The 26,122-nt window shown below is 41.1% G+C and overlaps 1 protein-coding gene across 4 annotated transcripts; it reads right to left on the bottom strand.

The window, feature by feature from the left end:
* Positions 1-601: 601 nt before the first annotated feature.
* On the bottom strand, positions 602-26,048 carry colec11 (collectin sub-family member 11). Of its 4 annotated transcripts, none has more exons than XM_055635264.1 (7): positions 25,893-26,048; positions 24,191-24,346; positions 18,033-18,104; positions 7,413-7,484; positions 5,503-5,556; positions 5,311-5,406; positions 602-2,856 (listed from the first exon to the last, which is right to left on the bottom strand). In XM_055635264.1, exons 2-7 carry the CDS (start codon positions 24,318-24,320, stop codon positions 2,447-2,449), a joined length of 834 nt encoding a protein of 277 aa, XP_055491239.1. In that variant the 5' UTR covers positions 24,321-24,346; positions 25,893-26,048; the 3' UTR covers positions 602-2,446. The 4 variants fall into 4 exon arrangements, with proteins under 4 accessions (XP_055491239.1, XP_055491237.1, XP_055491240.1 ...); XM_055635262.1 differs by lacking the exon at positions 25,893-26,048 and adding an exon at positions 24,877-25,093; XM_055635265.1 differs by lacking the exon at positions 25,893-26,048 and adding an exon at positions 24,909-25,092.
* Positions 26,049-26,122: the final 74 nt, after the last annotated feature.

Genomic DNA, 26,122 nt, shown 5'->3' with positions numbered 1-26,122 from the left:
CTACAGAGAAATTCTAGCAGTGTCTGTGACTCTTCTTCAAATGCCACTGTCCTCCCACTAGCCAACTCTCCCTTTAACCAGAATAAACAGAAATAGCAAATGGTTGCTGGAAATATCAACAGAAAACTGGATATAATCTTGGTGGCAGCTTTAGCAGTGGTAGATTGCATATAGTTTAATTAAAGTAAGGGTGGTATTGAGGATACCACACCCAACAGGTGGAAAAATAAAAAATCAACCCATCAAAGATAAGTGAAGGTACACAAAAAGAAGCTGGAGAAACTCAGCGGGTGCAGCAGCATCTATGGAGCGAAGGAAATAGGCAACGTTTCGGGCCGAAACCTTTCTTCAGCCCGAAACGTTGCCTATTTCTTTCGCTCCATAGATGCTGCTGCACCCGCTGAGTTTCTCCAGCTTTTTTTTCTACCTTCGATTTTCCAGCATCTGCAGTTCCTTCTTAAACAAAGATAAGTGAAGAATGTTTGTTAGTGAACACAGAGGAATGTAAAGGTGTTACTAATGTGAGACAATGTTGCATTCTGGAACACATAATGGTAATTTTTATACGGTGTAAAATCAAATCAAATATTTCCACAAAGTATAACAATAAAAAGAATATTTTATTTCCATTTTTAAAATAAGTACACATGGAAGAAAGTATATTTTAGTTTATTACAGCATTCAGTACATGTTTCTTTTGAATTCATTCTACCTTGCCCATTTTGTCTCATTCAACTGTGAAATTCTAATGGACAATACAGTAGAGTTGCTTAAAGCTTAAATAAAGTTTAAGTAAATTACCAGTACCGTAAAAGTTTCATTTGCCTCACAACAATTTAAGCAACTAATTTCTGTAATCCATAACTTCAATGCGTCAGGAAAATATCGCTGATTCCGCAGGCCTCATGGGCTCGAGACCACGTACATGCGCACACTCTGGAAAGGCCCCGCACATGCGTACACTCCACTCCCTTTTCAATGTTACACTTGAATCTGCTTTCACTACTCCCTGGTGCTGCATTGCCAACCTAAGCCAGTCGTTATTTCAAATACATTTTCTTCATTCCATTTGTTTTCTTTTACACATCTTCATTCCACATCCTAGTTTTTGAACCCTCTATAAATGGGAATAGTTTTTATCTACTCTGTCCATTCCCATCATAATTGTAAATACCTCACTCAGGTCTCCACATGCCACTTCTGGGCTAAGAAAAATTATCCCATCCTGTCCACGCTCTCCACATAACTAAGTCCCATCACTACTGCCATCATTTGTAAATCCCTTCTGTACTCCCTCTGAAACTTTCACATCTCTCATGCAGTGCGCTGCCCAGACCTGAATTCAACTATCAATGTGGCTGAATCAGTGTTTCCTGCTCTCTATTTTTGCCATAAAGTCCATGATCCAGTTTCCTTTTCTTAACCACTTTCTCAATCTGCCCTGTCATTTCCAATGAACTATTCACACATGTGCCCAGATCTCTATGTCCTTGTGTCCCCACCCCACCTCCCCAATTCTCCATTGAAGGTCCATGCCTCCTGTAAAATTCAGCCCTTATATTATTCTGCTCTTCCTGTGGCTCATGCCCATTCTTGCCACAAAGCATCAAGACAAGTAGAGAATGTGTAGAATCCAATGTTCATACAGTTGGATTGTCAGCTACCCGTGTGGAATGCGAGATGCTGCTCTTCTAGTTTGCGTACGACCTCACTCTGCCAATGGAGGAGGCCAAGGACAGAAAGGTGGGTATGGCAATGGGAAGGTGAGTGAAGGAAGTGGTCATCAAGCAGGAGATCCAACAGGCCTTGGTGGACAAAGCGCAAGTGTTCGGCAAAACAGTTGCCTAGACTATGTTTTGGCTTGCTAATGTAACAATAAAGCCTTTCACTGTACCTTGTTGCAGTTGACAATAATAAACTAAACTAAAACTCTGTAATTTCAGACCAGTTACCCAAGATTTAGGAGTTCGTGGCGTGGAGATTCAGGGTTTTGGCAACTCAAAGCTAATAAGCTTATCTTCACAGTATTCAATAATCAATCAAAAAGTTCAAACCATTATATAGAACGAAAAATAAATTTAGGTACTGAAAAAGTGTTAATTTTTCTTAATGCAATACTGTGAAACAATTGATCTCAGATTGGTCTCTGGTTATACACACCTCCCTAATTTTATTACCGCACATTCTAGAACCCTTCGTCTTTAGATATAAAGTCCAAGTAATCTTCAATCTTCTTTTCAGTAAGGATAAAGAAGGACACAATCTTCTGCTAAAAAATTATATATTTAGTCATGCTCGAAATCTAATAACAGTGAAAAATAAAATTGAAACTAAAACTCTGGTGGTTGTAATCATTCTCCGTTGAGGTATCATAGACTTTTAAAACTAACACAGATTTATCCATTGCAGGCACGGAATAATATGCTACATTCAGGAGCCGGCTGATTTAAGGTACATCTTTGTCAAATTCACAGACAAAATACATTGTAATATGACAGGCCACGTCATTCCACCCTCCAGAGGATACCATTTCTGCACAATCTTCTTCATCGTAGGCATTGTTCGGTTCTCCGTTCCGCCACTTGTTGAAGATCAGCAAGGGTGATCCATCTGCAAAGATGAAGCGACCTTCCTCCTCCAGGTCATTAATACCAATGAACACTCTGCTGAGCCCTGCTTCGCTGATATAAGATGCAATGAGGCTATTAGTTGCCTCATCTTTCGGCATTATGAGAAGTCCTCCTCGGTCACGACAATACTCATGGGCATCAGTGTATCTTTTCTCTTCCTTCACCAGCAGGTAAATCTTATTCTCTACCTCTCGTACTCCAGCAACAGCTGCAGGGGAGGGCAGTGCTGAAAAGTGAGCACTTTGATTTCTGTTATATTTAATAAGACATTAACAGCTTTACAAAGCCTCATATTTCCCCATTAAAATTAATATTACGTGAACAACCCCATGTTATAATGTCTGCATACAAATTGCTGCTGGAAGAAAATATCAAAAGATTTCAATACATTTCCGACGTTTCTTTCTCTGCAATAAATCTAGACCTTCATATGCTGCATAATTTTAATTGTGGATGGATCAGGGAATGACAACGGCATATAGAATCCCAGGAAAAGTGCAGCACAGGCGGGAGTTACTCGGCCCATCATAAACATGCCAACCAATACTGAATCAAATTATGAAATGGTCTCCATTCCCCAGCTCCCCTTCATAACCTTTAAGTGTAAAGAAAGTTACCATCTCCACTACCCTTCCAAACCCCAAGTACACATGGGTGCAAAATAGCTCTCCTTCATTCCCTTTGAATTTTTCTGTAGATTATTTTGTGTTCCCTGGTTATTGACCTTTCTGCAAAAGGAAGTACGTTTCCCCTGCTCACTTTGTACATCCCTGTCATAATCTCAGAGGTCTCTATTCCAAAAAAGCCCCCAAAATTTAGACAAGCCTTTGAATTCTTATAACTATAATTCACAAGCTTTGGCAATATCTTCGCGCCTCCTCTGCACCTATTCCAGTGCTATCACATCCTATAATCTAGTGACAAAACTGTCACATATGTTAGTTTTAGCATATGGCATACAGTTTACCCATGCTATTTTATTTGCTATTCATTATTTCATTTATAAATCAAGTTTAAAAACCAGGGTATCTTTTTCAAGCCACTTTGTCCCTGCAATGGAATATACAGATGTCAATATTGATTTAAACGGCTAGCTGAGCTGTGCAACAATTTCAGAGCTTAAGGTGCAGCCTTGTATATTGCTGCCCACATGTGGCCAGCAGAGGTCCCTGAAAATATCATGGTCAAATGGCAATGTTCCCATCACATGTCTAGAGTAAGAATCCTAAGCACGATATTGAACCCTTCAATGCATTAAAGGTTGGAGAGAAAATAATTTACAAGGAGCGAGTTATTAGAATAGTGGTACAAGTCTTTTGTCAGTTGTAAATAGATGTGTCAGGTGCAAAATGTCTGAACATTTGGATTGTTGCAGAATACAGGATTGGCACATGGATGTGCAGGGAATGGAGGGATTTGGATCACATGCAGGCAGACATTAATATTTTAACTTGGCATCATGGTCGACATGGACAATGGGGACCAAAGGACATGTCCCTCTGCACTACTATTCTATGTTCTAATTGTGAGAATTGTACAGGTTTATGAACTTTAATCAACTATTGAATGCCCTGGAATAAGGGGCAGTAACTCAGGTGATGTAAGCAAATGCTGGAATGTACAATTTTATTTTATTCAATTTTATTCGGAATGCCAAACCTGCTTATTATCTTTCATTGACCTTATTGAGGTGAAGAAGATCATCAGAGGAATGGATAAAGTAAACACTCATAGCCTGTTACCCCCAAGTCAGAGGAATCCAAAACCAGAGGCCATAGGCTTAAGGTGATAGGGAAGAGATATATGGCCCATTCTTAGTCACGCGTGTGACCAAAAATATGAAAAATTGTGGAATATACAGGTATATTGTTTTGTGCTATATATGATTCATATTTTTTCCGGTTTATCAAGTAAAAATGTTATGTTATGCTATCAATGTTTGTTTAGGGGCAGAGGTCAAATATGACTGGTCACGTGTGTGACATCACATGGAAGCATTTTTTTCATAACTCAGTTTTAACTTACAAACTCTGAATTTTAAAAAGCTAGAATGTTAGAACATTAGAAAGCTAGAAAGCTAGAACATTAACAGTATAGTTCTGCTGGTAGGAAAATAGCAATGAATAAGACTAAGCTCTTACAATATATTTTTAATGTATTACTTTGTGTGATGACCATCTGGTCACGTGTTTGAAATTTGGTTCACTTTGCAAAGAATGGCCCATATAATGAACCTCAAGAGCAATATTTTCACACAGTGTGTAGTTGGTATCTGGATTGAGCTACCAGAGGAAACAGTTGAAGTGGATACAGTTACGATCTTTAAAAATATTTGAACTGATATATGAATAGGCAGTGTTTAGAGGGCAAGATCTTAGGCTCCTGCAGCATGGATACAGTTACGATCTTAAAAAAATATTTGAACAGATATATGGATAGGCAGTGTTTAGAGGGCTGTGGGCCAAATGCTGGCAAATGGGACCAGCTCAACATGCTAATTTTGTGGGCAAGGACAAGATGGACTGAGGAGTCTGTTTCCATGCTGCAGGAGTCTAAGATCTTGTCTAGGTTTCTATAGCATGGCACGTCATGCTCATCTAGATGCGTCTTAAATGTTGCGAGAGTTTCCAAACACCCCTGAGGGTAAAAAAAAATTCTTAACTTAATTGATCAAACTTACCATTTTTAATGAAATTGAGTTCATGTGTTAGCTTTGTCACCAGGATGTCCATTTCTCCAATTACCTTTCTCAGCTGGCCACATTCACAGGGTAAGCCTGAGGAGATTGTACAAGAAAGTATTCAGCCAAAGAATTAAGGCAACAGAATAACAGAATGTGGGCTAAACCCACGAGAAGATATGATAACCCTACCTGGATCACCAGCTTCTCCTTTTAGGCCTAAATCGCCAGCGTCCCCTTTGCTTCCTAGTAATGAAAACATAAATAATTAAAAATATTGTGTTTTGAATTGTATTCTGTCTTTACTTTGTGTACTAGTCATGTCTCTACTATTTATTTCATTCCCCTTACATGTTTTTCCTCTACCTGCTAAATTTTTGTAAGGTGTCCTTGAGACTCTTGAAAGGCGCCCATAAATAAAATGTATTATTATTATTATTATCATAAGGTTTGAACGTATCAAATTTCTAATCTGAAGTGAGACCTCTTGTCAATAGAAGCACTTTTTTTTGTTAAATCACTTCTCACCCATAACACAGCTCTTCAGATTAATGCCTGTGCAAAGGTGTGATCACAGCTTGAATTTAAACGATGATAAAACGGATAAAATATCTATGATGTCACATTTTCACTTTCTGAGTAAATTTCCTTTTGTGAACTTTAATCATTGTAAAGTTTTGTCCATATTTATAATACTGAGCATTGGATAAACTGTCTCACCAGTAGTGGTGTTTAGCCGCATGAAATTGAATTTTTCTGGCTCCTTAGTGTTAGAAAATGACCCATTGTCACGCTTTCATTTTTGAACAATAGATTTACGTGTAACATCAAAGTTTTGTATGAAACCCAAGATTTATATAAAGCTAAGGACAAATTACAGGGAATGGATGGATATGGATTTTGTGCAGGCCTCTAAGATTATTTTACCTTAGTATCATATTAGATGCAGACACGGTGCAGAAAAGGCCTTCTTCATTTGCAGCACTGGTCTATTGCATATCTTAGATCTGTGCATCCTAGTCTAACTATTTCAGATCTTCCAGGTTTGCTGCATCTGAAGATATCATTTTGTCCTCAAGTCAAGTTTATTGTCAGAACCACGTGTATGGTGAGGGAGAGGTACAACAAAAATGTTGCTTGCAACAACATCACACACACTTAGATTCTGGCAACACACAAATTAATAAATAAAACATAAATGATGTGGTACCTTTGTTCACTTAAATAGGCATATTACAAGGGAAACATCCTGTGAAGAATGACAAGGTACATATTTCAGTAAATATGCTTATTCATGGTATCAGGATACCCGAGGTGCCTCAATAGTACAATAATAATTTACAAAACAAATGTCAAGGAATTCCATCGGGAACCCATCACATCTGAACCCAATCATCTACTCAACAGACTTTCACCTAGCGCTCATTTTTCCATTTTGCTTCTTGCACCAAGATGAAACTTTAACACCCTTTAACCGCCTGCTTCTCCCTGAACTTGAGATCAACTCGTCCTGGTTCAAATCCTAGGCTTAATCTGGTCTGTACATCCAAAAATCTCAATGTCATCATTGCACTCCGAAGACAAAACATATCAGATTCAGTATTTATGGTTACACATTACTTTCACCTAATCTGGTCAGACTAGGAGCAAAAGAAAAGTTAAATAATTGGGACGGGTTGCAGCGGAGTTGAAAATTGTCATTTTGATGGAAATAAATAAATGACCTAATGTGAGAAAAATATAAGGTACACAAAAAAGCTGGAGAAACTCAGTGGGTGCAGCAACATCTATGCAGCGAAGGAAATAGGCAACGTTTCGGACCGAAACCCTTCTTCAGACTTCAGAACCCGTCTGAAGAAGGGTTTCGGCCCAAAACGTTGCCTATTTCCTTCGCTCCATAGCTGCTGCTGCACCCGCTGAGTTTCTCCAGCTTTTTTGTGTACCTTCGATTTTCAAGCATCTGCAGTTTTTCTTAAACACTAAGAAAAATATAATTTGAGTAAATTGCATTGAAGAAAATCATGTTGGTTGGCAGAGACAAATTTACAATCAGGTATTCAGCTAGATTTTGTGCCTGTGACCTTGAAATGAATAAAAAATACCTTTTAACCCAGCCGGGCCCACTTTTCCATAACGACCCATCATGCCTTTTGAGCCTTTTTCTCCCATAGGTCCTAGAAGAAGAAAAAAAAAATCAGAGAGTATTCAACACAATCTTTCCCATTTCAAGGGACTCATTTCTACACCCCCTCCAAACAAAAATCGGAAATGTCTGTGATTATCAAGAGTATATTTACTGTTCGTTTTTTACTAGGAAATATGAACAAAGATAGATAGATAAGATACAAGATACAATTTATTTGTCATTTGGACCCCTTGAGGTCCAAATAAAATGACGTTTCTGCAGCCATACATTACAAACAAATAGACCCAAGACACAACATAATTTACATAAACATCCATCACATTGCTGTGATGGAAGGCCAAAAAAAACTTATCTCTCCACTGCACTCTCCCTCCCCGATGTCAGAGTCAAAGTCAAAGCCCCCGACTGGCGATGGCGATTGTCCCGCGGCCATTAAAGCCACGCCGGGTGATGCAAGGTCGCACACCGGGTTCTTGATGTTAGAGCCCCCGGCGTGCGCTCGCAGAGTCCCGCGGCCATTCCAAGCCGCACGGGGCGGTGCTGTAAGGCCCCGCTCCAGGTGCTCTTCGACCCCGCAACTCGGGCGGGAGAAGTCGCCGTTGCGGGAGCCCTGAAAAGCGTCTCCCTCCAGGGACCCGCGGGCTCCCGGTGCCGCCGTCCGCCAGACCCGCAGTTGCAGCCTCCGAATCCCCGGAGGTCGGGCGGCAGCAGCGCTCCACCACCGCTCCACCCGCTCTGGACTCGGCCAGCTCTGCGACGGTGAGGTGAGTAGTCAGCACCAGAGCCCCCGGTCTTCCTGTTGGAGGCCATTCTTCGTTGCAGCCCCAACGACAACGGAGACCCTACAAAGAAAAGGTTGGGTCTCCCGTGCAGGGAGAGATTTAAAAGTTACCCCCCCTCCCTCCCACCCCCCCCCCCCCCCCCCCCCCCCCCCCCCCCCCCCCCCCCCCCACACACATACCCCAACAAAAAATAACAAAAACTATATAAAAACATAGACAAAAAAATAATAAAAACGCAGACGGGCTGCAGAGGCCGCTGCTGACGAGAGTCGCGCCGCCTACTGTTTATTTTGATCTTACATGTAAACAAAAACACTTCAAGTAGTATAAATAAATTTGATCCATAAATCTACAAGCCTCATCAGCAGCACCCCTAGAATTATGTCATGTATGCACAGAAGCATGACCAGTTAGATAGGTATTCGTAAAAAAGGCACTTTGCAAAACTGAAGGTGGCGGTTTCTAGAAATTATCCATGTGTTGTAGATTAATTTGACTAAAAATTAGCAGCAGTCACTTTTTGGACTAAGCTTTTTCCCTTACATGGTTTTAACCAACACCAATTAAAAAAGAATATGAGTGGCATTCATTGCCAAGCTGTTATTTTCCTTCTATCATAATGGCAGATGTGGAGAATCCAGCCAATTAACCTCTGCAACTTGTCTAAAAAATATTCAAGCAATTAGTGGTGGCACAGTGGCACAACAGTAGAGTTGCTGCCTTATAGTTCCAGAGTCCCGGGTTCGATCCTGACAACGGGTGTGGTCTGTATGTTCTGTCTGTGACCACATGGGTTCTCTCCAGGTGCTCCGGTTTCCTCACACTCCAAAGATGTACAGGTTTTTAGGTTAATTGTGTTTGGTAAAAATTGTAAATTGTCCCTAGTGTCTAGGATAACGCTAGTTTATGGAGTGATCGTTGTTCGGCACAGACTCAATGGGCCAAAGGGCCTGTTCCCGTGCTGTATCTCTAAACTATATCTGCATTAGGTAGTGAATCTTGGAACATTAGCGTAGAAGAAACTGGAGTTGATGGGGACTCAGAGCGCTTTGAAATGGCTGAACACACTGCAACAGTGTTCTCATGCTTTATAGAAAGCGAGTTAATGACTGTCATACTGCTAGATCTGCCTCAACACTTCTGCTAAAACGTAGCTATAGCTGAGGTTTGAACTTTTGTTCCAAAACTTTGGAGGTCCACAGATTTAAACAGAAATAATTTAAAAAACTGACATTTGATCCATAAATACAAATACTTATAAACACATGGAATAAGCAGCTAGTCATTAGATATGTTCTCTGGCTATGCTAGTGGTGACCTCCTGTCCTTTATTTGAAGCACAGTGCCAGACCACTTACAAGCAGTGGTCTCTTAAACAAGCGCATGTTGTAGCTGGTGAGCTAATGACATTTCAAGGTTAATTTATGATCAAATGACACGCAGTGGCGGTTCGACTGCTTGGGAGGTACAAACAAAGAGGCACAGCTTGTGGGAAATAGTTCACTTTTTCTGAGTTCCAAAGTCACTGAAAAATGATTTGCTGATTATCCAGGCCGCAAGCAGATTTAAATATCCCAACTTTTATATAAGTGCATTGGATTCATAGTCTGTGTAGAAAGGAACTACCTTATTATACTGGTTTATACCAAAGATGGACACAAAATGTCAGAGTAACTCAGCGGGTCAGGCAGCTCTGGAGAAAAAGGATGAGTCTGAAGAAGGGTTCTGACCCGAAACGTTGCCCATCTTTTTTCTCCAGAGATGCTGCCTGACCCTGAGTTACTCCAGCATTTTGTGTCTATCTTGGATTCTTAGTTATTCAGTACACAAACGTACTTACTTACTTACTGCCTATTATGCCTCCTGGCATGTAGGGCAACAACAAAGGTCCTCCACTCCTGTCTGTTCTGGACTAGCTTCTGGACACTACCCCAGGTCAGGTCCATTGTTTTAATTTCCTCCTCTACAGTTCAATGCCAGGTGGTTTTGGGTCTCCCTCTTTTCCTTTTCCCTTCCAGTGTCCAGTGCAGGGCTATTCTTGGGATGTTGTCTGGTTCTCTTGTCAGTATATGACCAATCCAGTTCAAGCACCTTCTCATGATGATGGTGTCCATGGTCTCTTGTCGGCATTGAGCAAGGAGATCTTGGTTGGATATGGTGTTTGGCCAAAATATTCTAAAGATTCTTCATTCATCCTAGCATCTGTCGATAGCCCAGGAAGTCCATCACGCCCAGTAGTGTCACTCTTCGTCTCGCCTCTACCCAGCATGGGAGACCCTAACAGGAGACGAATCTCCCCCTGGCATAGCTCTAGGGGTCTCAGTGCACAAAGTTACACTAGAATTAGTCATCTTCATTTCAATCAATTCAGATTTTGTTTAGTTACAAATAAGCAGTGTGCAATTTTCTCCTTGACTTTTACAAGCAGTGAGAGAGATGGAATTGATAACAGATTAATTTCTGACACTACTTGTGGGCAGAGCACCAAGGCAAATTCCTTGTATGTGAATACTTGGCCAATAAACTTACTTACTTGCTATTCAGTTGTATCATGGCTGACATACATGTCAATTCCATCTTTTTCTCAGATCGATGCCCCTTGATATTTGGACCTAACACAATAATGTAAATGGATTGGCATAGGTTATGTGGGCGGAAGGGCCAGTGCCATGCTGTGTGACAACTGGTGGTTCTTGAGCTATCCTTACTGCTTCCACTTCCACCCCTGTACTTCCACTCCTGATTGCTGTAAACATGGAAACATAGAAATTAGTTGGAGGAGTAGGCCATTCGGCCCTTCGAGCCTGCACCGCCATTCAATATGATCATGGCTGATCATCCAATTCAGTATCCCGTACCTGTCTTCTCTCCATACCCCCTAATCCCCTTAGCCACAAGGGCCACATCAAACTCCCTCTTAAATATAGCCAATGAACTGGCCTCAACTACCCTCTGTGGCAGAGAGTTCCAGAGATTCACCACTCTCTGTGTAAAGCTGGTGGCAACGATTGTTATCTCATGATGGTAAGGTCATGTGACGTAATGCACTCATCCTGATATCTGCTTCGTCAAGCACTGCAAGAGTCCAATGGACTCCAACTCGAAAACTCAGAAACAAAGAAGATTACAAGGTTGTATGCCCATTCCATTCCACTGACCTTCCCGTCACTGAAGGGATCTGCAGGAGGGGCTGCCTGAAAAAGGGAGCTAATATCATTTAAAAAAAAGCACACCACTCTAGCCATGCGCTTATTTTGCTATTACCATCGCAAAATCGGTACAGGAGATGAAGAACCGTGACCACCAGGTTCAAAAACAGCTTCTTCCAAGTAACCCTCAGGCTCTTGAACACTACACAACACTAGCCTCACCAACTATGAAACTCTATAAACTGTTTCTTTGAGTGCACTAAAGACTTCTTTTTTTTTGCCTAGTATTACAGTTGTTATTTACTGATTTATTTTAAGTGCTATTTAGCTGTGTCTATTGCGTTTGTAGGTCTATTAAACTACTGCAAGTAAGAATTTCATTGTCCATTGTCAGTACGTATGACAATTAAATACTCTTGACTCTTGAGTGGTCCACACAGTGGATTCGATACGCCATCAATGGTCTGCTTCACTACATTGCTCGCGACCTTTGATGTATGTAGGCCACACGCGTGTGCGAGACACAGATCAAAGTCATCATCAAGCTCAATAGCAACCTTTCCATTGTTGTACCAGGTGAAATCAGGCTGGTAATGTTCTGTCTGAAAGTGAAACAGAATGCACAGCTGCTTGGATGTTGGAAATTCATCTCCATGATTCACAACCGATGGTCACACATCAACAGAGCACGGAAGTGGAGGAATTCCTTTCTTTTCCCGTGTGGGACCGTGTTCTACCACAGGTGATTGAGCATCCACTGCAGAGCCCAGGAACAATGAGTCATGAGACCAGCGATGCAACACATTGGGTCTCAGTGTGCTAAGCTAATCACCGCCACTGCTAAGCTAGTTCCAAGCGATCGGTTTCACGAAGATCTGGGGTGACCTGATAAAAGTCTATAAAATTCTACGACAGTCAGAAACCTTTTCCCAGCATGGAAATGTTGAAGGCTAGAGAGCATAGCTTTAAACTGAGAGGTGCAAAATTTATAGATTTATGGCCCAAGTTTATTTTTAATACACACGGAGAATGGTGGGTACCTGGGTTAATGGTGGAGGTAGCATAATAGTGGCATTTAAAAGGCTTTTAGATAGGCACATGGATATGAAGGGAATCGAGTGATATAGTAGATCATGTGCAGACAGAGAGATTAGTTTAACTTGGCATCATGTTCAGACTGGACACTGTGGGCTGAGCTTATGTATGTGTGTTTATAAACATTTTATTCTTTAACAAGAATTAACAGAATTATGAACTAACAGAATTATGAATCTAACCCTATATCACACACAAAAAGTTCCCCCGCAATGTCAATTACCCTGCGAGTCGGGTCGGTTCTGGTTACTACAAAATCAACTCAAACATTGCTTGTGAGCCATTTAAAAAGAAATGATTTAAAAAACATTAAAAAAGACAATTACCAAAGTCAAATTTTATTCTTGACAAGAAGTATGAACTGACAGATTTATGAATCTAACCCACACAAACTGTTGCCCCGCAACATTGTTTTACTGCGACTCGGGTCGGATCAGGTAGGCTCAGGTTGCTAAAATGGGCGTGGAAAAATGCCCAGGATCCCCTCCATAGCGTACTACACGTCAGCCCATTGCATTTCGCAGGAGTAGCCCAACTTGCTCTGCTATAAGATCTTTGGTTGAAGCCCCCGCTGGCCGATTTTAAGCTGCTCTGGTCGCTGAAAGGCCCCGCGAACGGGCCTCACGATTCGGGGCGGACGAAATTGCTGTTGCTGGAGTTCGGGGTCAGAGACCAACCAGGTCAGCTCCAGATATTACTGTCCACAGCAAAGATCATAGCTCTATGTTCTTTGGTCCACATGGCCCACGGCCGAAACCTCCGAAGCCTCGCGTGTGCATGTGTGTGTGTGTGTGTGTGCGCGCATGCACGCGGCCGCTAAGAAATTGTGCCCCCCCCCATGTTTTGCTAGTGATTTCTGCTCCTGGGCTCAAGGGCCTTTTTCTGTGCGGCACTGTTCTATGTTCGACACAGGTGACAAGACCTGGATTTATGTCCATTTCCGATTGTTCCTGTGCCTTCAAATCTGCAGGCTTTTGCTCTCTTGATTGAAAAGCTGGTATTGAGGTTACGTTCCGTGATGCAGGTGTGATGTTCACAATCCAGCTAAGTCTGACAATTGTGTGACCAACCAATGATGGACATGAGGGGTTGGACAGGCTAGATGCAGGAGGATTGTTCCCGATGTTAGGGAAGTCCACAATAAGGGGTCACAGTTTAAGGATAAGGGGGGGGAAGTCTTTTAGGACCGAGATAAGAAAATCATTTTTGGTGAGACCACACCTGGAGTATCGCGTACAGTTTTTGTCTCCAAATCTGAGGAAAGACATTCGTACCATAGAGGGAGTACAGAGAAGGTTCACCAGACTGATTCCTGGGATGTCAGGACTTTCATATGAACAAAGACTAGATAGACTCGGCTTGTACTCGCTATAATTTAGAAGATTGAGGGAGGATCTTATAGAAACTTACAAAATTCTTAAGGGGTTAGACAGGCTGGATGCAGGAAGATTATTCCCGATGTTGGGGAAATCCAGAACAAGGGGGTCACAGTTTAAGGATAAGAGGGGTCTTTTAGGACCAAGATGAGAAAATCATTTTTTACACAGAGAGTGGTGAATCTGTGGAATTCTCTGCCACAGAAGTTAGTTGAGGCCAGTTCATTGGCTATATTTAAGAGAGAGTTAGATGTGGCCCTTGTGGCTAAAGGGATCAGGGGGTATGGAGAGAAGGCAGGTACAGGATACCGAGTTGGATGATCAGCCATGATCATATTGAATGGCAGTGCAGGCTTGAAGGGCCGAATGGCCTACTGCACCTATTTTCTATATTTCTATGAATCAAATTGGTAATGTGCTGGAATGGTAACATTGGGGTTGCGATGGTATTTGAAGATGCGTTCACTGCCATTAACTTCTGATGCGAGGTCCGCTGGAGGGACTGATTCTACATGCTTTGGACGATTCCTGCCACTGAATTCTGCAGTGCTCTTCCACAGCCTAAGTGTGCCTACTCTGCTTTGAGAAGGACTTAATTGTTCTGTAGGCTGGCTATACCAAGGCTTCCACTGCAACATCTGAAAACCTTGAAGCTCACTGTCTCCCATGTTGTGTCAATGTTTTCAATGTTTCCCCAAGTGAGATTCGCTTCTTGCAACTGCTCCAACCCACAATCCTTCTCCTACTTGAGAGGTGCAATCTATCTTTAAATTGTACAGGTTGCCTGTAACTGGAGCAGGCCACTCACCATAGTGTTCAAGTCAATAAACAAAACAGTTAATGCCAGCTGGACACTAAAACTATTGAAAAACCAGGCAGCATAAACATAGAACAATACAGCACAGGAACAGGCCCTTTAGTCCCTTATGTCTCTACCATACACAAGTTATGGACGGACCTCAGGATCCCTCTATACATCATTGCTGTTAAGGGTCTTGCCATTAACTATATACCCCTTGCATTCGACCTGCAACACCCCGCACATGCTCTGATTAAACTCCAAAGGTGACACGCTCTCTCCATTTGAATCAATTAAATCAGATTAGCCATGAGTTCATATAACCAACACGCATTTAAGTGTCAAGAAAAGGTAGTGTCCATGACACTTTACATTCTGTTTACACTAAGTTTGCAGCAGGTTAAAGTAACAAAACACATAAACCGGGAAAAATAATGTTGAACTGTTGCAATAATTAACAGTCTGATCCAAGATGGCACCCAATCCAGATGACTATTAGTGTGAGCCACAGAAGCAGATCTACAAACGTATATTACAATCACTCCACACTCTTACAGTAAATCTCCATCCCCATAGCACCATTTCTTACTTTAACTATAATCTTCTTAAACGCCTCTCAGATCTGTCCATAAAGCCCTGTCCCACTGTAGGAATTCATTCAAGAGTACTCCAGAGTTTTTTTAAAAAAATCAAACTCGTGGAAGCATGTAGAAAGTACGTAGCGGATACATTGGAGCTCGGGGACATCTCTTAGCGGCTCGTATCGCTAACAGCAGGTACTTGGGAAACGCGGTAAGCCCGGGAAGACTCCTGAAGATTTTTCAACATGTTGCAACATGTTGAAAAACATGTTGGAAAATGTCCACGAGAGCCCCGAGTACCTACGAACGGCCATTACTGTAATTCTCCGAGTTCAAATCAGAGCAACTCGGGAGAACTCTTGAATTACCTCGCACAGTGGGACAGGGGCTTTACTTCGATTAGGCAACTGAATCATCCTACCACAACGAGAGAGCAGTGCTGAACTGCTATCTACCTCTTTGGTGATCTTCGGACTATCATTGATCAGACTTCGTTGGCTTTACCTTGCACTAAACGTTATTCCCTTTCCATGCATCTACACGCTAAATAGCCCGATTGTAATCATGTATTGTCTTTCTGCTGACTAGATAGCACGCAATAAAAGCTTTTCACTGTACCTCGGTACACATGACAATAAACTAAACTTGTTACTGGTCATCTTTTCAATACCAAAATTTGTGCTGCTCATGTATTGTTGAAAAATGAAAGTGCTTATACATTTTACATCATATAATATACATTAATAGTAAATGTTAACAAGTCATAAGCAAGTTTTATATTGTACAAGTAAGTTTTCTATCAATGAAGAACTAGCCAGAATAGATATTAAGTATGTGTCGACATTTAACTTTGAACAGGGTGAGCAGCCCATGTTTTTGACTCGCTATCATTAACGTGACAGGAATTTTAATGCAAGTTTTCATGTTTAGAAAATAATATAAATGTTTTCAATGAAGCTGACATTCACACTCAAGAATTTCATATTTAGTTCCCTGACACTTTGATTTCAACCTGTCTTACACAGATAGGATTAGATTATGCTTTCACAGCCAGCAAGAGCTTTAATTGAAAATAATTTTCAATCATATCCAGGGGGGTTTCCAATTCAATGAGCTAACTTACATCGACAAATCTGATGGAACTCTTTTTCAACAGAGGGGGATAGTTACTTCTCTTGGGGAAAAATATTGCATAATTATTGAGATTTTTTAGCATCTGCCAATCAAAACAAAATCCTCTTGTCAATATGTTAAAAAAAATCAATGATGGGGTCTCTAAAACTCTAGACATTTTTGACTCATTTGCATTAATGAATTTTTCACACTTCTCCAGAATTTAAAGTAGCTTTGTCAATACTTAATAGCCTAATCTGAGGAAGGACATTATTGCCATATAAATGAAATGAAATGAAATGATTCAATTTATTGTCATTGTCAGTGTACAGTACAGAGACAACGAAATGCATTTTTAGCATCTCCCTTGAAAGGGAGACACAGGGCGTCGCGGTGTGCCCGCGCCTGCCGCCGTACATTATTAATAATAATAATCTTATTTATATAGCACATTTTCAGTCAACTTGCATTGACCCCAAAGTGCTTCACATAATTACATTACATTACACACAGGCAAAGGTGGGTGAAGTGTCTTGCCCCAAGGACACAACGACAGTATGCACTCCAAGCGGGATTCGAACCGGCTACCTACCGGTCGCCAGCCGAACACTTAGCCCATTGTGCCATCTGCCACGTTGATAGAGGGAGTGCAGAGACGGTTCACCAGACTGATTCCTGGGATGTCAGGACTGTCTTATGAGGAAAGACTGGATAGACTTGGTTTATACTCTCTAGAATTTAGGAGAATGAGAGGGGATCTTATAGAAACTTACAAAATTCTTAAGGGGTTGGACAGGCTAGATGCAGGAAGATTGTTCCCGATGTTAGGGAAGTCCAGGACAAGGGGTCACAGCTTAAGGATAAGGGGGAAATCCTTTAAAACCGAGATGAGAAGAACTTTTTTCACACAGAGAGTGGTGAATCTCTGGAACTCTCTGCCACAGAGGGTAGTTGAGGCCAGTTCATTGGCTATATTTAAGAGGGAGTTAGATGTGGCCCTTGTGGCTAAGGGGATCAGGGGGTATGGAGAGAAGGCAGGTACGGGATACTGAGTTGGATGATCAGCCATGATCATATTGAATGGCGGTGCAGGCTCGAAGGGCCGAATGGCCTACTCCTGCACCTAATTTCTATGTTTCTATGTTAATAGAAACCCTAAAAGCATTTTTAAGATCTGGAATTAAGCTCAGTTCTTGATGGAATTTATTCTTACCCAGCCCAGATTTAGGTGTCGTTATTGACATTATCTTATTTTTAATTTATATTAGAAAAATTAAATTAAAACTTTGACAAATACTTCAATTGTTAATTATATGTTTATTCAATCAAACTTATTTTTAGAATCTAGTTGGGCATTTAGACACATTCATCGATTCTGCAGCAAATAAAATACCTAAAGTTTCTTTGCTAAAGCATCTCCACCTAAATCCCAGATTGGAAACGAGTAAAATGGAATTTTAAAAAATCACTAGCATAAAATTACATCCATTTTCCCTTTTTCCTTTTGGTTCCTTTGTGAGAAACAATGGAACACCACGTTATTGCAGGATAGTTTGGCATCAAAATAAATATATGGACAAGTTCTGGTAATTTTTACAGTGGATATTGTATGCAATGCGTGGCATGCAGAAGATATACGAATCAGATATTAAAGTAAATGCAAAAGACCCAGTTTGGTTACCTGACTGTCCAAGTGGGCCAACTTTTCCTATTCTTCCAGGTTCTCCTTTCTCCCCTTTTTCCCCAGGTTCACCTGCAACAGAATGCAAATATTGATGTTATCTTCCTCATTAGTAGAATAACAGCCAGGAAATAATACCATCCATATGTAGATGGATCCCCTCGAATTCCGATGAACGATCAAAAATCAAATGGGTGACATTCTCAAGCAATGAAATAGTGGATGCGATGATCGAAAACGTTAATTTTAACAAATGTTAACAATTAATAAGTAGGAAGGAACTGCAGATGCTGGTTTGAACCGAAGATAGACACAAACTGTTGGAGTAACTCAGCGGGACAGGCAGCATCTCTGGATAGAAGGAATGGGTGATGTTTCGGGTCGAGACCCTTCTTCAAACTGAGTCAGGGCAGAGGGAGCTACAGAGATAAGGAAGTCCAAGGTGGGAAAATGAGGCAAAGGGGATGGAGATCAAGGAAAATGTAGAATAGATCATTGTCAGCTAGGAGAAGTTAACAACAAAGCCAACAGAGACAAATTGTAAACGGGGACGGTCAGATTGATCGGAGGTTTGTTTTGTGAGATTGCCAATAGGGTTAGGTACATGGTTGGGGAAAGAGTGGAGGGAACTTTATTTCTGGTGGTCAGGTTGAATCTGATTGTCTTTGATGATGGTTAATCTTGCCTAGGATGGTCAGAGCTTTATTCTCCATTCAGTTATCCATATTTCTCTTCCAGGCTATGTAAAGGGATTACAATGAAGACTGAATAGTATTAACTAACCTTGGGCAGTCAATATGTGGTTGCAAAGGGCAGTTAAATGTCATATTCTAAGAGTGGTTAAGCTCTGCCTCTGCATCTCCATCACAGCCCAGGTGATAACCATATAACCATATAACAATTACAGCACGGAAACAGGCCATCTCGGCCCTTCTAGTCCGTGCCGAACACATAATCTCCCCTAGTCCCATATACCTGCGCTCAGACCATAACCTTCCATTCCCTTCCCATCCATATAACTATCCAATTTATTTTTAAATGATAAAAATGAACCTGCCTCCACCACCTTCACTGGAAGCTCATTCCACACAGCTACCACTCTCTGAGTAAAGAAGTTCCCCCTCATGTTACCCCTAAACTTCAGTCCCTTAATTCTCAAGTCATGTCCCCTTGTTTGAATCTTCCCTACTCTCAGTGGGAAAAGCTTTTCCACGTCAACTCTGTCTATCCCTCTCATCATTTTAAAAACCTCTATCAAGTCCCCCCTTAACCTTCTACGCTCCAAAGAATAAAGCCCTAACTTGTTCAACCTTTCTCTGTAACTTAGTTGCTGAAACCCAGGCAACATTCTAGTAAATCTCCTCTGTACTCTCTCTATTTTGTTGAAATCCTTCCTATAATTAGGCGACCAAAATTGTACACCATACTCCAGAATTGGCCTCACCAATGCCTTGTACAATTTTAACATTACAGCCCAACTTCTATACTCAATGCTTTGATTTATAAAGGCCAGCACACCAAAAGCTTTCTTTACCACCCTATCTACATGAGATTCCACTTTCAGGGAACTGTGCACAGTTATTCCCAGATCCCTCTGTTCACCTACATTCTTCAATTCCCTACCATTTACCATGTAATTTATATGGTATTGGTTTAGTGGTCTCAAGAACGACAACTGAAGTTTTAAACAAACTTTTATTCGAAAATTCACTTTTCAGTAAACAGGTTCTCTAGATACGTCTGGCCACATCGGTGGTCATTGCTGAACTAACCGCGCGAAAGCAAAACCACGCGAAAACAAGCCGCCCCCATCGAGTCACGTGACCGCGGTTTCCGAACGCCGGGTTCGATACCAGCGTGCACCAGTAGGCGTTGCTACATTGGGTTATTATTTCCTGTGTACCACGTTAGTGAAAAAGGTCGTCGCAAAGTGCAATCCTCAAAAGGACACAAAGTGCTGAAGTAACTCAGCGGGTCAGGTAATATCTCTGGAGGACATGGCTAGGTGACTTTTTGGGTCAAGACCCCCTGAAAAGTCACTATCCATATTCTCCATAGATGCTGCCTGACCCGCTGAGTTACTCCAGCATTTTGTGTTCTTTTGTGTACTAACCGGCATCTGCGGTTCTTTGTTTCTACGCGAGTGCAATAATATTATACATGAGTGCAGCAAGTTGTGCACAGGGAGAAAGGAAGTCGAGTGAAGGTTGCAGGTGTCATGAAAGTGGTGATAAGAAAAAGTGCAAAGCCCCAAATAAGGTCAAGTGGAATCTATCCTTAGCTCATGAGAGGTCCATTCAGGCCAATAACTTCTTCCTCAATGTCAAGAAGATGAAGGAGCTGGTGACTGACTGCAGGAAGCATGGAGGAGTACATGCTCCAGTCAGCATCAATGGTGTGAATGTGGAAAGTAGCTTGACACTAATGTTACCAATGATCTGTCATGGACCAACCACATTGATGTGACAGCCAAGAAGGCACACCAATGCATCAACTTCCTTAGGAGACTGAAATAGTTCAGCATGTCTCCTGTGACTTAGAAACTTCTACAGATGCAGCATAGAATGCATACTGTAGGGATGCATCACAGTTTTGTTTAGGATTAGCTCTGCCCAAGGGCACAATAAATTGCAAATTTGTGGATGCAGCCCAGCCGTCATACTGACCAGATTTCCCACCTTTAACTCCATCTGTACCGTGCCATCTCGAAAAAGCAGCCATCATAATCAGAGAATTGTCCCACCCGGGCATTCTTTCTTTTCCCTGCTCCCTTCTGGCTTTGGATACTAAAACTTGAAAGCTTGCACCACCAGACTCAGGAACAGTCCCTTCTGTTATCAGGCTTCTGAACAGTTATTTCATAAGATAGTGTATCTTTTGTTTCACCAATGGCATCGGACTTTGTCTAAGGAACTGATGCGCTACAATGCAGAGAACAACATTCTGCACTCAATATCTTTCCCGTTGCTCTATCTATTGTACTTGAGTTTGAACTGATTGTATCTATGTATGATATATCTGATCAGTTTGGATAGCATGCAAAATAAACCTTCTCACTATATGTCAGTATAAGGATAAGGGGGAAATCTTTTAGGACTGAGATGAGAAAAACATTTTTCACACCGAGAGTGGTGAATCTGTGGAATTCTCTGCCACAAAAGGTAGTTGAGGCCAGTTCATTAGCTATATTTAAGAGGGAGTTAGATGTGGCCCTTGTGGCTAAAGGGATCAGGGGGTATGGAGAGAAGGCAGGTACAGGATACTGAGTTGGATGATCAGCCATGATCATATTGAATGGCGGTACAGGCTCGAAGGGCCGAATGGCCTACTCCTGCACCTAATTTCTATGTTTCTATGTCAGTACATGTGACAATAATAAACCTAAACCATCAAGAGTCTGATAACAGCAGGGAAGAAGCTGACTGGTGATACGGGCTTTCAAGCTTTTAAATCTTCTGCCCAATGGTAGAATAGAGAAGAGGGAATGACCGTGATGTCAGTGGTCCTTGATTATGCTGACTATTTTCCCAACGGTGCATGTAGCGTAACTGAAGACAATGCTCTCAGCACCATGCAAAACTGTTGTCTGCCTTCTGTGTTAAACACTTTCCTTCCACCTCTAATATGGTTTCCACAACCCCTACAAGTGCTTCCAGCCACGGAGAAGCTGTTCCAACTTTCATTGGGATACAAACTCACCCACCTTCTCACTAAGAATATCAATTTTCTTTAGATAAAAGAATTTTAGAAAAATAAGATTTGATAAATTAATCAACAAGTAGGAAATTTCTCGCTACATTATTAATATTGTTAATATAACGATATGGCATTTATATCTTTTGAAGTAAATGTTCTCTCTAAATCTTATCCCTCGTGCAAAATAATCCTTAAAATGTACCCGTCTGTCCAAGCTTTTGGATATCTGTTTGAATTTACCCTTGTGCAGTTGTGTCAAATGATACTGTGAATTATCTACTGCTTTAAAGGCAATATATAAATACATATTTCTGCCATTGCATTTACCCATGTTGGAATTACTACGTCATAACTGACTAGATCGTAAGTGTTGAGCATGTCCCACATGAATGCAATTGCCCATATGGAGTGCACGGTAAACCATTCATTTTGTTCCATAATCTTTGTACTCAAGGTGCAATTATTAGTTGATTAACCATTCAGCAGCTTTCATTAATTGGGTGCATTTAATGAACATAATTAATAAACATATTTGCACATTTTTGACAGACGCTGTATGCACATATGTGTTCCAACGCACAATGGTCATGTTAAAATTCAATACCCTTGATCTGTTGTTTAATAGCTCCAGGTAACATTTTCTGGACCACAGTCAATTTCCTTTCATCATCTATCCCGCTCACCACCTTGTCTCACAGTTTACTATGGTCTGCACATTTCTTTGTGCTAATGGAGCAAGAATTAAGAAAAAAAGAGTAGCCCTCTTAAGTGCACTTAGTAAATGTTAGCTGCATAATTATGAATCTGGTAAATGAGGACTGTAGCTAAGCTCCTTCCTCACCATGAAAAACAGCCTGGTAACTCACATCATCCGAGCTCACCCATGAACCAACCAAAGAACGAGCTGACACTATGGAACAACACCCAAAAGTAGCTGACAAATTCACGAGATACAAGAAGAGCAATCCAAAGAATAGGTGTGTTCAATTTTATCTCCATGTAATTCTTGGACTAACTGCAGCATCACTAGGACAATGACATTTTCAATGACCAAATAGATTTCAGATTCTTGTACTGATTTATTGTATTCTAATTATTGTGCAAACATTCAGATAAAGAATGACCGAAATAAATGGTTTTACGTAACACATACTTAAATAATTATAAGACAGCAATAACTACCTTATCAACTATGTATTTACTGCCAGAAGCTGTCTCTACTCTTCTGCTCAGCTAATAGGATCTCAGAATCATTTGCCAGTTTAATGGTAGCTAATGCAATAGCATCAAAGTGAATATATCACTGTGCTGCTCTTTGACACATTAATGCAACTTTTAGCTGACATGTTGACAATTCTTACTATATGTGGATTGGGGGTAAAATCTGACCTTTCTTAGTTGTGCCAGCAAATTAAACTTTTCACATACTTCACACCCAGTCAAGCATGTGTGCACAGTCATAGAACACATACCATTAGTCTGTTTCGTATATCTGAATATGCATGCAGAGTTCTAGGCTGCAACAGGCTTCATGCTTCTGACGTTACTTAAGGCACATAATGGACTTTGAGACAATGTTAAAGTTCTGCAAGAAGGTCTAAACTAAGCAATTGTAATCTGTGGAATTATCTGCCAATCTGTGGAATTCTCTGCCACAGAAGGTAGTTGAGGCCAGTTCATTGGCTATATTTAAGAGGGAGTTAGATGTGGCCCTTGTGGCTAAATGGATCAGGGGGTATGGAGAGAAGGCAGGTACAGGATACTGAGTTGGATGATCAGCCATGATCATATTGAATGGCGGTGCAGGCTCAAAGGGCCGAATGGCCTACTCCTGCACCTATTTTCCATGTTTCTAACAAGGCATCTCCACACAGAACTTGCCTTTCTGTTAGTATTGTAATTTGCATTTGATGTTTTTGTACTACACCGTTGCATGAACATGACACTAAATAAACATTTCAGCGGAGCATATTTTAATCCACTTCCTCCATTTTCTTTTACCTGAAGATGTTGACGTGTTGGTCAAATGGAACTCCATTATCTTGCCCAAGGATCTGACCCCAATATCAGCAGGCTGTTCAATTTCACACGGCCTCACAGTTGAATTCATTTTAGTCATCATCCACCCCCCTTTCAGCAGGACTCATTGGATAGTGATCAGAAGTGGGCTGCAGAATCTAACTAATTCCACTGGTGTTTTGTTCAAGATCAATTAATTCAGCACAGATGAGGAACTGTTGTGTTTAGTTCACTAATGGGCATTGGATTCACTCAACATGCATTCTGATCATTTCCATCCATGCTGTACCATGGAGTAACCCATATACAGTAATTTATATTTTACACCCAATAAGTTGCAAAGAATAGTACTACCATGATTTAATGTGATAATAACATATGCATCGTTAATAGTAAGCAGTCCGCAATAATTTTCAAATCACAAAGATTCAAACTGAATATACCTTTCAGACCAGGGACAAGGATTTGTACTGAGCATGATTCATCTGCTATGTGTTGAGATTCTCCAGATCTGAGCAAGGACAGGACCAGCAGTCCAATTAGCAACACCAGTAAAAATAGTCCGCTGTTCATAATGTCCACACGAAGTTCATTGACTCCTGAAAGCAGAAATTCCTTTTGTAAATAACCATCACAGTGCTGAGATGAAATAAACACATTCTTGACTCCTTAAGTACCAGCAATGTTTAAAACCACCCTGAAACCACCTTCTATAACCAAATAACATATAACAATTACAGCACGGAAACAGGCCATCTCGACCCTTCTAGTCCGTGCCGAACACATAATCTCCCCTAGTCCCCATATCTGCGCTCAGACCATAACCCTCCATTCCCTTCCCATCCATATAACTATCCAATTTATTTTTAAGTGATAAAAACGAACCTGCCTCCACCACCTTCACTGGAAGCTCATTCCACACAGCTACCACTCTTTGAGTAAAGAAGTTCCCCCTCATGTTACCCCTAAACTTCAGTCCCTTAATTCTCATGTCATGTCCCCTTGTTTGAATCTTCAAATTAGTTAGAATCTTCCCTACTCTTCTGCCTTCACCCTCTATGTATTAAAAATAAAACAAACCATTCCATCTTCTGCATTCCTTAATTTTCCTGAAAACACCCAAACTCACCCTCCCCACCCGTGGCCATCTCCCAAATCAACCTCATTGTTTTGGTTATTCCTTCAATCAAGCTTTTGCTTTTCAAGTTTGAAATTACTCAGGTCCTGGTATTCTGGATTATGATAGTAAGTGTGGTTGGAGGAAGAAATTGTGGCTCAGTTTAGTCAGGGTCTTTGTTCCCATCTTTTCGATCAACTTTACGGAATAGATGATTGTGTTTACTCCCTGTGCATGGCCCCATCGGAGGGAGATGTGACAGCATGAGAAAGGGCTGGAGAGATGATGTCATCTACCAGAGTTCCCGCCAGTTACACATTTAGCCAGCCCCCCTCCCCCAAGCCTCCCACTGACCTCTACCCAATGCTATGTGCATCTGCACAACATGAACAGAAGCTCCACGCCACCCAAGAGTAGGTCCCACAGGAGAGTCTGTGAGGAATTTCCAGAGGCTAAAAACTACTCTGAATTTTCCCTGACCTTAACATATCAACTTATGGCTTGCACAATGGAATTCTTTATTCATGTCGAATTTAAAAAGAAGCATATCCTCCAACTAGCTAGCAAACAGCATTAATAGATTAATGATAACTGCTAAATGTAAGCAATACAACAGCTCTGCAAAAAACAAACTTTCACTCCACTTCAAAAGTTCAGTGAGTAGCAATGGGGCAAAAGAAATAATTTAGCTACATGATGCAAATCAGAATAACATTTTACTGATCTGAGATCAGATCAACAAATTCCATTAGTCGGCAAAATAATTCTACAGGTCGTGAAAAAAGATTAAGGCTATCACCGGTCAATTAATGGCCCGCAGCTGATGCTTCTTCAACTGATCAAAATTCCGAAGCATTTTAAGAGTTACCATGCACTCCGATACAGATCTTTAGCAACTGAAATAACTCAGTTGATTTGCTGAGCTCCTTGTATTTTAGCAGCTGGGAGCAAGGACTGTCATTTGGAAAGTAATATTGCAGGTTTTTAAACTAAGAATGGAACTAAAACCAGATTCAAATTCCTCTTACCTTATGATGGAACACAGAGCAGTGCGCAAGGAATCATCCTCAGCTTGTTCTCCCATCGTACAGATAAACTTTATTGCTGCTCTTGTTTACCAATGTTTGACAGTTTTTTTTAAGTTGACTGGTTGATATAGCCTGCCCAAAGAATCGGCTCAGCAAATCAAGAGAGAAAAGTTGTAAGTATGACCAATAAATAACATCCTGTTTGAAAAATGTCAGCTGGGAGCTTGCAG

This window comes from Leucoraja erinacea, chromosome 5 (assembly GCF_028641065.1).
Source record: "Leucoraja erinacea ecotype New England chromosome 5, Leri_hhj_1, whole genome shotgun sequence".
Taxonomy (NCBI): Eukaryota; Metazoa; Chordata; class Chondrichthyes; order Rajiformes; family Rajidae; genus Leucoraja; species Leucoraja erinaceus.
Note: the sequence above shows the minus strand (reverse complement) of the source record. Positions and strands in the feature narration are given on the sequence as shown.